We start from the raw sequence: 17,832 nt of genomic DNA on the forward strand, positions 1-17,832 counted from the left end.
GCAAAACCAGCAGGCCTGTCTAGTGTCCAAGGACTAAACATGAGCGCTAGACATCCACGTGGTCGAGGCCAGGCCTGGTTCCTCCCTGCCTCTGACATCCTCAGTCAGTTTATTTATCCAAGCCAGTCAAGAGGTTCACACGGCTCAACAACAATCCAAGTGTAATTTAGGACCTAGGACATTAACTGTCTACACAGGAGAGACACTGTCAGGAAACCAACGGTGAGTACGATTCTTGTCATGGGCAACGTTTGCAGGAGACTTTCAGCTCTCTGCTCTTCTGCGCAGCTGGCAGAAGCGACCTGCCCTCTGGCTGTGGTTCCTTTATGATTCTGCGCTAGCTCGGCAGGTCAAATATGCACGGGAAATGTACAGCCCACAAAGCTTTAAAAATAAAGCAGGAGGCCAGCTCCGTCACTGGGCCTGCAGTGCACCAGGAGGAAAACGAGTGTGACCGCAGCACCTTCCTGCTCTCCAGGCTTCAGTCATTACATACCAGGTGAGTGGGGGAGTGGCTAATCAGCTGCTTATGGATTCCAAAGTTCTCTCAGTGCTGTCCTTCCCCTCAGGCTGGAGGTCTTCCTTCTACCCGCTTTCCACTATTTGCCACGAGAGAAATTGGTGTCTTGGTGGAACTTGTGATGAAGGGAAGGAAGCTCCACGTTAGTCAAGCCTCCTCCAGCCCTGCTCCCCCTACTCTGCCTGCTTCCTTTGGTCCACCCCACTGCCATGGGGGCTCTCTTTTGGCCTCTGTTCTCCCCACAGCCCCTGGGCCCCAAGAATCTCAGCTCACACAGTTCGAGCCAAATGCTTTTCTTACTTCATAATATTTTTGGAGACATAGCTGTCATAAGAATTATTCCAATTATAACAATCTCCTGCCACTCTAACCATTTTTACAGCAGCTGGGCCCTGACGGAGGGCCCTGTGGTGTCCAGCACTGCTGCACTTCTGTTTACGCAGTAAGGCTTTGGCAGTACTTCTCTATGGTCCCCGCGATGGGCTGGATCAGACATGCGTTATGGGCCGTACAAGAGAAAGCCTCCTGATTTCTCTGGCTGACACTGGCATTATCATTCAGAACCTCAAATCTCTAAATGACTTCCCACTAATCGTATTGGCTCATCTCTATAACATGTCTGAAAGGCAATTTAAAAAAAGTGTAGACTTTGATGGAGAAGTCCAGAGTGTAGTCAAGACATCTTAGATCCCGTGCAACAGTGAGTAGATAAGGACTTACCACCCACATGTTTGAGATTCAGAGCTTGGCCCACTCAGCCACATACGTCATCCAATGAATAGAAGAGCACAGAAACAATGTTTGCCCCTATAATCCCATTAAAAATATATATAATAGAGCTTTTATTCTTGTTTTACAATGTAATCCTTTATTTATATTTTAGGAATAAAATTTGGGAATACATGACTAAGCTACTGAACTAATGAGTGAGTTTAAAAAGACTGTAGGATAGAAGGACAATGTGCAAAAATGTATATGTTAGCAATGAACAATTGGAAATCGGATGATAAAAAAACAGTACTATTTACAATAGCACCACAGAACATGAAATTCTTATGTGCTCTCAAGGATATGTAGTATCCATATGCTGAAAAATATAAGTCAGGGTTGAAAAAAAATCAGAGGAGACCTAAATAAATAGAGGCATACACCCTATTTATGAATCAGAAGATTCCATGTTGTTAAGATATCAATTCTCCGCAAACTGATGTATAGATTCATCACAATCCAAATCAATACTCGGTAGGATTTTAAAAATTGATATCAACACGCTGTCTCTGACATTTATATGGACAGTCTGAGGAAGTCGGAGAAACAAAGCAATTCTGGCAAAGAACAAAGCTGCAGGACTCACACTATTAGATTCCAGGACATACGTAAAGCTAAGTAATTGTGTCACACTGGCAAAAGGACAGATACATAGATATATGAAAAGTAGATAGAGTCTAGAAATAGACCCATACATATATGGCCCATCGATTTACAACACAGGTGCAAAGGCAGTTCAGTGATGAAAGCATAATCTTTTCAATGGTGCTGCATCAGTTGAACACTGATAAGCAAAAAAATAATACAAATCATACTGGATTCATACTTTGTACCTTACAAAAAATTAACTTGAAATGGACCATCAGCTTAAATGTAAATCATAAAACTGAAATTTCTAGAAAAAAACTAAGGTGAAATAGTTGTGATCTTATGTTAGGCAAAGATTTCCTAGACATGACATTAAAAATATGAAAAAAATGGATAAACTGGACTTCAGAAAAATTGAAACTTCTATTCTGTGAAAGCCACTGTTAAAAGGATTGAAATGCAAGCTACAGACCGGCAGAAAATATTTACAAAATACGTATCTGGCAAAAGATGTATATCTGACCATATGAAGAACTTTCAAAACTCAATAATGAGAAAACAACTGAATTCAAAAAAACAGGCAAAAGGCTGAAACCAATGTTTTATCAAAGAAGATACATAGATAGCAAATAAGCCCATGATAAGACCTTCAACATCATTGCTCATAAAGGAAATGCAAATTACAATCACAATGAGATAACACTAGACACCAATTAGAATGGCTAAAAACCAATCAGAACAAAAACTGACAATACTAAGTGCTGACAAAGATGCAGAACAACTGGAACTCACAGACATTGTTGGTGGGAAGACAAAATGGTATGGTCCCTTTGGAAAAGTTTGGTGATTTCTTATAAAATAGTTAGAGTACAATTATCATAGGGACTCCATAATCTCATTTTTAGAATTTAACCCAAAAGAAATGAGAACTTTTGCTCACACAAAAACTTGAATATGAATGTTTACAGTGGTTTTATAACCACCTAATGTGGTGATAACTCAAAAGCCCTTCAACTGGTGAATGGATGGACCAATTGTAGTATATGTGTCCATACAATGGAACCAATCTAAGCAATTGTCTTGACTGACACACGTAACAACATGGGTGAATCTTAAGGGCATTTTATTGAGTGAAAGAAGCCAGACGCATAAGGTTATATATTATATGATTTCATTTATATGGCATTCTGGGGAAGACAAAACCAGGTCAGGGCTTGCCAGAGGATAGGAGTAGGGGTAGAGGGTGATAACAAAGGGGAACCGGGGCAGTTTCTGGAGTGAGGGAGCTGTTCTATATCTTGGTTGTGCTGGTGGTGATGTGGCTGCAGACATTTATCAAAACTCAAAAACTAAACTGAGAATAGTGACATCCACTTTATGTATATATGACATCTGGATTTTAAAAAACACAAATTTAAAAAATTCAACGGGGAAATGGGGGAAAATGATGATGTAATAGAATACAACAAAAACATAAAAATGTCAACTAGTAAAAATAGGGTTGGTTAAAATGAAGAGGGAATAGTCAGAAAGAAGCATCTGACTGGTTCTGAGTTGGGTGGATGCTCATGAGGAAGGAGCTACTCCTGCTTTGGGTGTGCCTGGTACCCTGGAGAGAAAACACAGCTTTTCCACTTCATTACTTAGAGAATCACAACTAAACCATCCCTTCTTCTCACAAATGGCAGGGTGGGCTTGTTTGTTTTCTAGTTCAAAGTGCCCATTCTTGCAATTTGTGATTTGAAGAATGCTTTGCTCTTCTACCCACTTCAGCAAACCCACAGTACTGTTTTCCTTGAACATTCAAAGATCATTTCTTAACACAAATCCGTTTCCTCTTCATATAGGACCCATGGAGGGACTAGAACACAACTGCATCTGAAGATTCAGCAAACCTGAGAAAACTATCCCAACATACACTGGTCTCTCTTAACTTGATAAAAGTTTTCTTATTACTTTCCTGTTGCACTACCATCTTTTTTATGTCAAGAGCAGAATGTACTAAGAAGAACACTGGACTTGCAAGTTATAAGAACTATGTTTTAAAGTAAGTTTATTCCATAACTTTCTGTGTGACCTTGGAAAAATGACTCACCTCCTGTACCTAATATTTATCTCCAGGCCTAATCTCTCTCCAGCTCTTTCATCAGGAAACTTCAAATTCCTACAGATTCACACAACCTCGCAGGCAGCATTTAATTATTTGGGGATATTGATTGCATTGGCATCTTTTACTGTTACCCAAATTATACTTGTTACTTATTTGGTCATGTACGCGTCCTTTATTTCGTAACTAGATTTCTCCAAGCAAATTGTAAGTTTTTTGAGGGGAACTATTCAGATATACATCTTTGTCTTCTCCTAGCATCTATCACATAGCAAAGGCTTAAATATTCCAGGTTGCTGATACAGGTTGAGTTTGCATAGTTGTTGGTTTGATCACTTGAATTTGCAAAAAATGTAGCCAAGTTTGACACACTCATGGAGCTTTCAGGGTCTTCCCTGATCACTTATGCTGTGCACCCCCGTACCCCCCCGCCATGCTGCCTCCTCCCACTAAATCACCCAGAGTCCCAGTCACTGTCAACGGCCTCATTTTCTTTTCTTTTACTTTCTTCATAGCATTGAACACCTCTGAGAGAACCTCTCCGTCTCCCTCTCATTTTCTCTCATTCACTCTCTCTTTCTTTTCCCCAGGCTACTTTCTGAAGCCTCTTACTAGGATTTAAGGTCCCTGAAACCAGAGACTGATGGTCATGCTCACTGTAGCATACTTAGAACCTGGACCCATGCCTGGCACACAGTAGGTATTCTATACTTGGGAATTGTTGGACTCGCCCCTCTACATAGTGGAACCTACTAGAGACTGAACAACTGAAAGAAGCAAAAATACGTCACATGATTTACTTGCAAAGAGGTTCTACAAGGTCCTTTTCAAGAAAATCATGATCGCTCTTGACAGCCACAATGTTGATAGGAAATTGTGAATCTGAAAGAGAGAAAGAGAGAGACAAAGGGGTTTATGCACCTTGTTTTATCTGAATGGGGAGCAGCATCTTCAGACCACCAAGTTCCTGTACACATGACTGATCTTAAGAGCAGCTCCTTCCCATTGATGGGTGTGTTGGTGATGTTTAAGGTAGCGGCAGCTTTACTTTGATCACTGTAAATGCTTTTAAGGGCACAAAAGAAGTGTGAAATATGAGAATAACCAAGTGCCTGACCTTGGATAGGTCTGCAAACTAAGTGCCTGCATTTGAATAGCTCATCGTTATCACAGACATTTGCCTGTGTGGAGAAGAGCTTTACACTCTACCATCCATTTAAGGTGTAGGTTGCCGACTTCTATCCTGATTGGTTCATGAAATATTTAGTGTGGCAAGTTTTTTTCCTTCAGAAAGGAAATTTCCAAAAATGCCCTAAGTTCAATGTCCTCAAATGTTTTCTTTTGTAGCAAAATCTTGAGTCACTTGAGAGTGTCACAAACTACTCAAACACTGACTCAGTCTAAGAGAAGAAATGCCACCATCACCATTTCCTCCCACAGACGGTTCACACCAGACTTGGAGGTCAAGGGCAAGCCTCAAAACACGGTGATGATTTTAGGTACCTCATTCGTGGAGGTAAAAATCTGGAAATAATTGTAAGAAAAGCCACGTTAATCGAACAGATGATGTCAATTCATTATCATTATCCTCCCATTCTGTCTCTCTCATTTTATATTTTGGACTGTCTCCACCTTGCCAATCATAATAAATCTAAGGGTATCTGAATCTTAATGTGAGTTGGGAACAGAAACGATTTCTCTTTTGGTGAAAAAAGTAATGTGAGTGAATTCCAGGTGGTGCTTGAAGAAGCCTGTCTTGGGCTAGAGGGGGACCACACGGCGTGATGCGGACTGCAGATGCTGGAGCCCAGTTGCCCTGGCATCGAGCCCTGGCCCTACCACTGGTGAGCTGTAGAATGGGGACCAAGTCACTTAACCACTTCTGGGCCTCTGTTGTCTCATCTGTAAAATGGGGCGATGATAATTATAACACCTATCCTATGGTGTTGTGAATAAATCAATAGTATATGTAAAGTGATTTGAACAGGACTTGTACATAGTAAGCTCTATATAAGTATTTGCTCTTATTACATGTATTCAATGCATATAGTTTAAACACAGTATAACAGGTTCCTTTTACTCATGAGATATCTTGAGTTCTTAGCCATTTATGGACACTTCATGTCTAAATTACATAAATCATAAACTGAGGACACATAATAGTAGAAAATATACTGCATTTGGCCTCAAAAGTCTGTGACTTTAATTCTCTTCTACCTTTTAAACCTGGCAAAGTCACTCTACCTTTCTGGGCTTCTCTTTTACCCCCAGTAAACTGGTGGTGGGGGTGGGAGTGCGGGCTGCTAAGACCCAAATAATAAGACTCCTCCCTGTCTAAAAGGCTACATATGATTCTATGAAAACTTTTATCAGATTCTAGATGTCAGAGTGCATTCAGAGATATGCTTTCCTTTATCCTCACGGAGTTGAAGGGGGCGAAGTAGAAGAGGTGTTTTTTTTTATTATTTTTAGTATAAAACCGAGCTTTAGGTGAGTGATGAAGACTCCCCAGTGGTAAGGTTAATTTCATTGGTTCCCTCCATCCTTTATATAAAACCTCAGGTCATGGAAGAGAAGTCAAAACTGTCCAGTGTGCCAGATACTCTCTGTTTAGCCCTCAGATCTACTCTCCACTGTTCTCTGCCCTGTTATGCACCCTGAGGACCACCTGTGTGGATGGCACTCGAGGGGACACACGTGTCAACTTCCTCCTGGGTTTGGCCAGGGCGAAGCCCCAGCTGGAGGAGGAGGGGATGGGGTGCGAGGTGAGGGCATTCCCCCACCCGGCTGTCCCCCTGGGAGCTGTCCCCTGCCAGCTGTGCCCTCACACTGGGGCCTGCTCTCAGGATCCCGGCACCCTCTGCCTCCACCTGCCCTCTGGGCACCCAGCAGTGCCTGCTCTGCTGCTACAGGCTCCGGGCAGCTAGTCCACCTTCTGCTCAGCCTTCCTAATGGGCACTTTCAGAAACAAATCCTCAGGTTATCCCGATGTGCACCTGCCGCTACTGGGATCTTAACTCATTCACCGGTATGAGGACGATCCATGAAGTAGTTAGAGGCTTTGGTTATGACTTCATGTAAGTGAGGTGTGAGTGTATAAGTTTATTAACTATCAATTAAAACATCAATGAAAGGAAGCAGGACGCTGGCAAGAAAAACACCTTACTTAGCCCCAACCCCAATCACATCCAATCTGGTTTATATCTTACAAAATTTTTTATAGAAAGTAAACAGAACTGAAGACAAGTCCCAGGAGAATTCATTTTGTACTTTCTTGAAAATTTATCAACAGCTGATTTATTGTACTTTCCAAAGAAGTGAGAGTAGTGAAGAAAAAAGAGGAGAAAGAAGAAGGGGGGACGGGCAGAGGGTGGCGGTGGCAGAACCCAGGGAAAAAGAGGCAGAGCCTGCTCAGTGACAGAGAGGCGACAGCAGAGGGCACAAGACAGAGGGCACCGTGAGAAGCGGGGCAGAAGGCAGAGCAGGCTTGGAAAGCAGTATTTATTTCTAAATTGGCATCAGCATAAACCGTGGGCATTGCAAAGGCTGAGGCCAAGAGACTGCGAAGAACAAAGACTTGGAAATCACAACAGCACAGAACACAGGCAGCTCATTTGCAATCTGCTCTCGTGGTAAAGAGTGAATGGAAGGCCAACCTACCCTCATATAACTGAGCGTATTGTGGGAACCCGGCAGCTCGGAGCCAGTCGCATGCTTCCTTCGCCTCAATTTCTGAAAAAGACAAGGAAGGGGGAATGTGTGAGTTCAAGGCCACACGCTAGAACTCTACCTTCTTAATCAAGGGGAAACTGGTGAGCATTGTGCAAGTTAGTACAAAGCAGAATTGTTCCCAGGTAAGTCTGTATAAGTAGGTCCACCTAGAAATGGGTGTAAAATGAGCAGGTATCACAAAGGTCCTCCTTATGTGTCTACTCGGATTATCTGCAATGTCGATCCATAAGTATTTGGATAATAACAAAACCACAGATTATAGAACACAAAGGCCAAGTTTCAGGAAGGGAAAAATGTCTTATTTATACAGCAGGGAACCAAGGGACTAGGGGGAAGGAAGAAATACTTCCTTACAATCCTTTCTTTTCTTAATGATTTTTTTTTTTTTAACTTTCCAAGATAAGGCTGAAAGACTGTTTACCCAAGATCCCTTTAATTTTTCACTCTTGGGATAATGAAAGAAAGAACACAGCTGGGTAGTCTATGAAAATGTGTTTTCTCACGAAGAAAGGTATTACAAAAATCCAGCATATTACTATTTCTCTAACTTTGCTCATGGCTTTCATTCCCATGGCCTTCCAACAAGATGCTCATTCAGCAAGCGTCTTGGAAGGATGTCAAGCCGCAGACAGCAGCTTGGAAGGTAGAGCCGATGATCCAGAACCGAGACGTGGACTTGATGGGCTGCGAGAAGCTCGGAGGGCCCAACAGGAGGTTGAGATGTCCTCTGGGTGACCGTTTTCGGTTTGGACAGACCAGCAGTGTATAGGACCACCTGCCTGGAGAAGCAGTGGTGTGGGAAGGGAGGAGTCCGCAGCATGTGAACCGGGTCACTTTTTGACCTTGTGAATCCCAGATCATTTCCCAACTCTGTTAGATAAATATGAATGCAAAGGAAAAGAAGTTCATCTGTCAAGAGTCCAGTTTCGCCAAGCAAAGCGCAACAGCCTATCCTAACAGGTCTGGGCCCCGGCCCCTTCCTCTGCTGCTGGTGTGCGGCCCAGGTCAGCGTAGTTCCATTTACTCTGATGTCCATTTTTCCCCATAGCCGAAGCCGAGGGGACAGGGTGTTCTTGCGGGCACTGCATGGACACGAGCTACACTAACACCAGCTGTGGGTCTGAGCCTGTTTATCTATGCTGAAAGCTTTCTGTCTGTGCAGCATAATGTTAAAGGGGGGAGAGCTTCTCTGGTATATATATGATAAGAAGACAGACCAAAGGCCAGACCCTGCAGAGGCCCCAAAGGGAAGAGCAAAAACCTACAGCCCGTCCCACTGATCTGAATAGACACAGACTGACATTTGTCCCTCAGCTTGGGGAAACAGCCTGTGGCGACCCTGTTCCAGACTGCCAGCCTCTTCTAGCATTCCAGTGATCAACAATATCTAAATCTCGAGTGTTTTCTCTGATGTGAGGTTTTTTTACATAGCGGCGACCAGCAGAGACCTACTGTGTGCTCATTCCTGCCGTGTATGCATTATTCAGAAACACCTGGGGCGCCAGCTTGGAAATTAATGCTTTGTAAAGCATTTCTATCAGGAGGGTGTCTCTGAGACCCCTGTAGCTGACGACCTGTAGCTGGACTGGACCCCATGGGCTAACCTGGGCTTCCCCTGCCAAAAGCACAAAGGCAATTCTCCTTTGGCTCGAAAGTTCCATTTAGAACTTGTTAGAGAGTCCTTATATAAAGGCTTCCTCTCTGAAAATCACACGAGGATTTCAGGGCAAGTAGGAGGTGCACATTCTGACTGTAACCAGTAGAAATCCTGGGGAGTGAGGGCAGCTGGAGAGGGGCTGTTGCCTTCTAAATTTTCAAGTGTCAGATCTGCTTTCTACTTCACTATAATACAGTGGTTAGTAATGAGGAAATAGCTCATTTGCAGCTATGCTCTAAATTTAGTCATGGGTCGGCAAGTCAAAAAGAAGCACCGAATTCTATATTTTCTACTTGAACTGCATGAATAGTATGCCTGTTCCTATTTTAGTATTTCTTTTTACCACTATACAAATGTAGTATTAGACAGGGAAGCCCTGGGTAGACAGACTGCAAAGGATAAATAGGGGAGACGTGCAAAGCAGGGGTTCTACACAGGAAGCTCACAGGAGAGTGGGAAATGATCCTATGAAAGGCGTGCACGCCACTAGCCCTGGCGGGGGCAGGATAATGAAATGGGGGAGAGGTGGGCACCTCCTTCAGGAACTGAAGACTCTGGCTGAAGTGCAACAGGGCTCAGGCAGCCTGGGAGATTTTATTTAAAAGGCTAAGTAACTCCATTTTATTTTTTTTCACAAGAGCAACATGGACAAAATTCTGTGAACTGAAATTCTACCCATACCTAAACATGAATAATCAGATCTTAACCAGAACCAGGTAAATCAAACCCTAAATAAGCTGATTTTTAAAATGGGGAGGCATTTAGCTCTTAAGTCTCAGAGTCAAATGACAACAAAACCTGCAGTTTGTACATAAGTGAGAAGCCACATGCCAGCCAGCATGGAAGGCTCCTCACTGGCAAGCTGCACACCTAAGTATCTTTCTGAAATATTGGCTCAGACACATCCCCCTACCCTAGCTGCAGGTCCATCACCCAGCTATCTCAATTTAAGGGCAAGAAAACTTGTTTATCATTTAGTGACAAAGCAAACAAAGTAATGGGGTATAATGAGCCACTGTCCAATTTGACTTTGCCCCTCAAGGTGAGTAAGAGTGAAAAGAAGAGCCCTACCATGTCTACTGATTCCCCAGAGACCTTACTAACAGTTTGCAGCCTAAGGCTAAGGTTTTCCCTAGGGCTTATCTCCCTTCAGAGGCCAGAACGATTAGGGAATTACTAGGGAATCTTCACTGCCAGAGTCATCCCTTCACAAAGGCCTACCTAACGAGTCCGTCCGACATTGAGGAGAGTATCAAAAGCCCTTAACTGAGGTCTTGCTTTCAGGGCCATTCAAATCACATTTTGATGCTTTCATTTGTTGTTCTCCATTTGCAACCCACACCTGCCCCTGTAGCAGCTCCTGTGTAGAATCCCTGCTTTGCTCCAGGGCAAAGCATCAGGTGAGAGAGGGACATGCAGGCTGGAGCCAGAGGACACCCCGGGCAGGTGGGCCTGCTGTGACGGCACTGTTCCTGGAGAAAATGCCATCCGTTTGGCTTGGTATCCTGATAGGATTGCAACGGAATTTTTGTAATTATTATATGTAAAAATCATTTCCATTGTACCCTACAGCAAGTATTTATTTTTCCCTCCCCAACGTCTTTCCCCACTTCTCCTGAAAACAGCCCCTCTCTGCGTTAAGAGCCTCTTCTACGGAGTTTTGGCGGGTCCGACACTCCTGGTCAACCCCAGCCACGTTCCTTGGCTGCTGTCCACATGGGCACCCCATCCACGTTAGTCCAGGAGACCAAGGAGATGTGGGGTCTTAAATCAGCTGTTGTGTGGGGGCTGAAATCAACTGGTTGAAAAGGGAGATACCCAGTTTTTCAATTAGTAGCCTGACCTGCACAAAAAATTTCACTCAACAATAAATCCAGAAAATGGTTTTGCACTAGGCATGATCTTGGACCACATATGTGTGATCCCACTTGAAGGTAATCACTCATTTTGCCTCACATGCCCTTCCTACATGCTTAGAACGTGATGTGACCCCTGTCCAGGGGCAGACCCAGAAACGGGAGGCTGGCTCACTGGGTGCCCGAGGAGCTGCCCATCAATGTCATTATGGAAACCAACCACGGCCTGTGACGCTGATTTTAAAAAGCATATCGTGTTTCTTTATTACACATGCTCAGTGGTGAAACCTTATCAAAAACACAGAAAGGCACAGCGAAAAAAAAAAAATCAGCTTGTCCCATTACTAACACACAATTCCGTATGTTATTTGTCAAAATGGTAATCGCAGTAATATCTTCCAGTGACTGCTTTTTTCACATCATAATACATTGTGAATATTTTCCGTTGCAATGGTATCGTTGGTAAAAATGGGAAATATGCTTTGTTTTGAGACAGATGTTTATTTTTTAATTTTTCATTTTTCAATACTATCAATTATATTCCCTTGACGGGAGGTTTTAACACCCAGGTAGCCAGGAGAAGACGGTTGAGTAGAACTTCACCAACAAAGACTGACTGTGGAGAAATCTGGGAGTTGGTAAGGGTTAGAAAGGATTTATTAGCTGTTTGCTTTAAAGAAATATCACTTAGTGGTGCTTGGCGACAGTCAGGTGGATGAGGTTTCCAGAGAGGCCTCAATCAAGTAAGGAGATATATTGAGCACAGCAAATCTGCCACCCATTGTAGGGCTCCTCTCACGTTACGGTCTCAGTGAATTGTTAAACTGGTATTTCTAGAGTGCTAGGTACAGTGCGTCCTCCTAGCTAAGCATTTTTAAGCACATTTTTTTTTTTTTTGGTTTATGTTATTTGTGGCACAGCAGATATTTTTTCCATAGCTACCCCAAAGGAATAGTATTCTTTCTACATGACCAAAAATTCAGATTTGGGCGAAATAAAATTTTATTATCATCAGAAAATGAGCTGGTTAAAAGGAACCTGGTCTGGTCTCCCATGGCAAGTTTATGAAATCATTATACACAAACATATGTACTTACGCTGTTCTGGCAAATCTCCTGGAATTCTGAGGAACAAACTCGCACCCATTTAAGTGGGCCTTCTTCCTGAAGTGTTCATTATGGTACTCCCGAGAAGTAGGGGAAAAAAAGACGTCACAGATTGCCATGTGATTTAGAAAAGTAGGTACTTAGTTTCTTCATTTTGGCTGGCTAACATGGTGGGCATCGTTTCTGAAAGATGATGGGTCACTCGGCTGCCACAGAATGTCTGCAGTGGCTGCAGTTATTATTATTGAAGTGTATCAAAGGTATTAACATGTCAACAGGCTCACGGTGGTTGGCTTAGCATGCTTTATATGGCTGAGTTGGCATCATTATTAATACTCCTTAAGACAAATGATTGTTTTGTCTTCAGATGGAATTTCTCAAGTGACGCCCCTATTAGCTGAACATGTATTTATTTGGCCCTACACTAGGGCCAGTTAAAATCAATGCCAGAGTATCCATCCCGGCTACACAGGACATGGATGATGCAGTCATTAATATTCCATAGAACCATACACCACCACCAACACAGACCTTCTCCCAGGAGAGCTTTATACCCTAATCACAGGTGCAGGATGCAACACTGAGTTTTGCAGGAATAACAGACGTTGATTTAGAGCCCATATCATAGTGTCAGGATACATATTTTTGCACACTTTGAATTAGATAATATGTTTGTTGCAACATGCAAAAGGCCTGAATAAGTCTTAAATGTATATGAAGCATAATTCTTTCTAGTGCACATAACATTTTCTTTCCATGATAGTCTAAGTTACTAAGTGTTAACATAGAGCTTATTTAGAATAAACATCAGACTATTATTAATCACTGAATAGTCAAATCAGTGAACAAAGTGATAAACATCCATGTTATCTCCCCATTACTTGAGGCAACTTTTTCCTTGATGTATAGCAAAGTCTCTTGCTGTTGGCTAATACATAAGCATAAATGGAGAAACCTGGATGGTGCATATACCCCTGTGACAGTTAATTGTACTCAGTTACAACAGAGATTTACGGGTACTTTTTCCTGAAAGTAAGGGTCACGGATGTGCTGAGACATATAACCCATCACCCATGCTTCACACTAGCCTTATTTCTCAGGCCTAAAAATAACTTTGCAAGCTGGATTCCCAGCAAATCTAGTCATTTAAAAGTAATTTCTATCAGACTAAAAGAGGATCAAGCAAATCTATACACAAGTGGTAGGTCACTTCTTAGTCCCTCAAGGGGGGACTCTTTTTTATCACTCTTTTTCAGCCTTGTTGGAGATCATATATATATGTATATATATATATACACATACATATATATATGTGTGTATATATATATACACATACATATATATTTGTTATTAATTTATTAAATTTATAATGAAAACATGCACACATGTTCTTCTATGTTCCCAAGGACTCCCTTCCCCGTTGCCATGTAGCTTGCAGCGCTCCTCCAAGCGGGAAGCATGTACTCGCCATCCCACTGACGTCTGGCTTGGCCATATGATCCACTTTGACCAGTGAAATGGAGCAGCAGTAATGCATACCAAAGTCAAGCGGGCCTTCTCAAAAGCCATCACCTAGTTGTTCTGGTTTCCCTTTTCCCTTTGCGTGAGGTCAGTACGTCTCGGACAGAGGGCATGCCTTCAGCCCGGGTCCCAGAAAGGAACAGGGAACAAAGCGGCTGCAGACCAGCTGCTGACATGCGATACGAGCAAGAAATAGGCTCCTGTTGTTTTGTGCCACTACAACTGGAGGGTCAATGTGTCACAGTGGCATAATCCAGCATAAGCTAATTTCACACAGCTGCCAGCTAGTCATCGAACAGACAAAGCATATGGAGTGCACTATGGGTCTTTATTTCGACTTGAAGCTGTTGCTGCATATCCACGAGTGTGTCATAGAAGTGAACACAGTCAGGCTCAGTAACCATTCCTGCTTGGAATTCTGCTCCCCTGCCTCCGGTGCAGGGCCTATATGAATTTAAAAAATGCAGACAATCCTTCCCTTGCTCATCTTTCACAGGCATGCACATGTGTGAGTGTGTGGACATGCACACACATTCGCAAACACACACGTTTTCTCTCATATACATGTATAGACTCACACCACAGAAAATCAGAAGCTCAGTTGCAACTGATCAACAAAAGTGCTCAGGAATACAAATACTATTCTCCATGCCCATATTCCTACTAGTATAAAAGAAGGAAAAAGTTTACAATTTCCTCCAATCAATCTCAGAGAAAAAGAAGGCTGAAAAATAGATGCTCGCCCCGCCAAATAGTTTCTGACCAGATTGTTTTGACTCAAGTTTTCCATGAGGCAGAGTAGCTCTTTATTCTCTTCCTTAATTTTGCACAGATTGTTCCCATCAGGCGCTTGTGGTATTTCTCAGGGAGGCTACATGCATACACAAGCATATGAACATCCCCAGCTCTTTGAAGTCCTGGAGCCACTGCCTACCACTAAATCCCAAAAGATTCTTCAAGACAGAGGCAGTTAGGCAACTGAAATGCAAGGTAGGGGCACAGAGAGTTGATTTGGATGATTAGAAAGGGGGTCATGATTGGCAGGCCTTAGCCAAAGTTCCTCCATATTGACCCACCAAGCTAATAGTCTTGAATAACATTTCTTGGAACAAGCGTATGAAATTCTGGAGATAATTTCTCTCTCTCTCTCCGTCTCTTTCTAACTTGGTTTCTTTGGCTTCTCTTGGAAAGGTGGAGAGTAAGAGTCCTTGGTAGCTGATGGAATGTTGGCCTTTGGGAGCAAAGGCTTTAACTTTCACAAACTTGGCCACGCTACCAGTATCAGGAGGGGCTCTGCATATTCACATGTCATGCTGACGACTTTTTGCCTGGGAAAGAGCAGCTGCTTTGGACAAATCCCATACGGTTAGGAAGCCAGGTTTCTGGGCTTTGGATAGGTACTCTTCTATCCTGAACTGCTTTAAGACTTTAATTTTTTAAATGTTTAAAATGTTATGCACCCCTTGAGGGAATCAAACTCTTCTATATCTATTTTCAGACACACCTCCATGTCTATACTTGTAAAGGCTTATCTGCTATTTCAGTTGCTTAGCCCCACTCTGGTAGCTCTGAGTTCTCCAATTTCACCAAAAGCTTTCATGATATCGGAGAAAATTGCATCATGCAGCCATCAGCAGGAGCACAGAATCTGTATGGATTAAAATAACCCCGAGAATCCAACAGACTCTTTTCAAGTCTTTCACTCCTTGTAAGGATGGCATGGCAAACGCACAGCATCACCAAAGCTTCTGTATCCCAGCCTAAGACTTTGTGCATTTAATTCTCAGCAACTGTGAAACCTGCACCATCAAAACTAGGGTTTGCTTAATTAATTCCCAAGAAAAGATGTGCACAGCTCAAGGGCAATTTTATTATCTGACTACATGTATAAAACCTTGATGATGTATGTACGTGCTTTCTTTGTAAATATTTATGGGATAAAATATTTACTGGGGATTTTTCAATACGCCTTTGCCGGTTTTCTGGAATGCTTTCCAATCGTCTGTTCTGGCAGGAGTTCTGTGAATGATTTTCTAAGCGTATATTACTTGTCCCCCAAATCAGGGCCAAAGTCAAGAAATTAAGTTTTTATTAGTTTTTCAGCTTTGGATTCATTTTTTTCTCTATGTTCTTCAAGGCCCAGAGACTGCTGAGCTTACAGGTTTGTTTTCTAAGTAATAGGATTTGTATTTTGCAAATCATTAATAGACACTGACAGTACATATTCAATTTAAAATGAGATCAAGTAGTTGAAATGGCTTTACCCGAATTTAAGGCGGGGGCAGATTAAGTTCCCAACTCAAGAGGTCGGAACAACTTGCATGCTGGAAGCCCTCTTTTTCATCAGACGCAGCGATAACATTAAAGACTTCTGCCGTCCAATGACCTAACTACGTGGCATACTGACATTAAAGTCAATATATCAGTTCAGGCATTCCATAAATTCACAATGAATGCAATCAAATGGGTTTAAAAGCGTGCATGAATGATACAAAAGTTTTAGAAGTTTAAAGTGTAATAAAAGTTTTCAAGTCTCCTAATAGTTCAATTTGTATAGTAGATAGCTTCTAATTTTATGAAGTCTTTGGGCCTCAGTAATTGTCATCCCAGAATTGTAGTTGGACCTCTTCAAATGTTAAGTTTAAGAGCACAGCAGGAAATGGCAGAAGCATGTGTCGTGCAAAAACACAATTACTTCTAAATGGAGTCCAGGTGACCCTACCTTGTACAATATACGTGTAATTGAATTATTTGACGGGGTTTGGGCATATGGCAATTTTTATTAATGTAGTCAAAATGATGGTCTTGACTAACATGCCTACCCAAATGCTCATTGAATTCAGGCATGAAAGGATTATTTCCTCTAAGAACAGACTTGAATAGGAGGTAAAAGTGATTTAAAATCCCCACTTAACAGAAGAGTAGCAAACTCTAAACCTAAGATTCGGAACATCTGAAAAAAAGAACAAAGAAAAAAAGAACAGAAAAATCACAATAATTCTATCACATAGAGATTGGTTAACATTCTGCTGGGATACAGCCTCTCTTTTTCTCTATGAAGATGTGTACATGGATCCAGTACTATCTACTTCACATGATCTTTCAATAAAATCGCCATCTTTTTCACTTGACAACGTATTTTGCACCTCTAGCCACGCCCACAGACGTTCTTCTCATACACTGTGGGTGGCTGAGCAACATTCCTACTGCCATTACTTTAAAAAGCATCTTCTTCGATCACTTCAGACCCTGTAATCATGGTTTAAAAAATAATAAACCCAGCGCTCTGGAGGATTTCATTCTAAATAAAGAACTTTACCGGAACGTGCATCCTGGTGAATGTATCCCAGGGACTGCTTCTGGGTTGATGTTCCTCATGTTATTTTACATTCTGAATTAAGACACATCTCATACGGTTTCGATTTATATTCCCAGCAGACTTCAGAAAGGAAATTCCAAAAGGAAGTCTATTCATACACCAGAATTATGTTTAAATGATGCTCCAGGGATGTCTTAAACTAACACAAGTCAGGAAGTTCGGAGTTAAGGTTAGATCTTGGACTATGTTCCCACCTCTTCCTTCTTGGTATTTGCAAAGTGGAGATTTAATGGAACAGCTGTTCCACTTGCCCTTGACCTTCTGCATATGCATTTAAATAATTTCAAAGATGCATTTTGAAATTTTATGTAATAAACTCACATTTTCCAAAGGGTGTTGCTGAAGTTTCAAGGTTACACTTCAAAACAAAACAAGCAGACCAAATAAAGAAAACTCCCCATCTTGTTTTAATGACTAGATGAATATTTGTAATCTACATGACTCCCAAAATCTCTTAAATAATCAAAAGCAAAATGTGACCCACATTTCTAAAACTAGCCAATTCACCAAGACTGCATCTCTTTAGAACAAAAGAGGTTTGTTTTGGTGCAGGGTTAGTGTTATTGCTTTAAAGGGGAATTGAAAATGAAGATATATT

The 17,832-nt window shown here is 42.0% G+C and overlaps 1 protein-coding gene across 6 annotated transcripts in view; it reads right to left on the reverse strand.

Moving 5' to 3' along the window:
• The window catches only part of STARD13 (StAR related lipid transfer domain containing 13), a 375,008-nt gene that overhangs the window by 52,239 nt on the left and 304,937 nt on the right, over positions 1–17,832 (reverse strand). For all 6 annotated transcript variants that reach the window (XM_073229140.1, XM_037012360.2, XM_037012350.2 and 3 more), the window contains 2 exons: positions 7,644–7,715; positions 4,784–4,865 (listed from right to left, as the gene is read on the reverse strand). Coding sequence is in view for 2 of the 6 variants with exons in the window: in XM_037012360.2 (XP_036868255.2) it covers positions 4,784–4,865; positions 7,644–7,715 (154 nt within the window). In the remaining 4 variants the exon portion in view is untranslated. The remainder of the gene's footprint in view (positions 1–4,783; positions 4,866–7,643; positions 7,716–17,832) is intronic.

This window comes from Manis javanica, chromosome 1 (assembly GCF_040802235.1).
Source record: "Manis javanica isolate MJ-LG chromosome 1, MJ_LKY, whole genome shotgun sequence".
NCBI classification, from domain to species: Eukaryota; Metazoa; Chordata; class Mammalia; order Pholidota; family Manidae; genus Manis; species Manis javanica.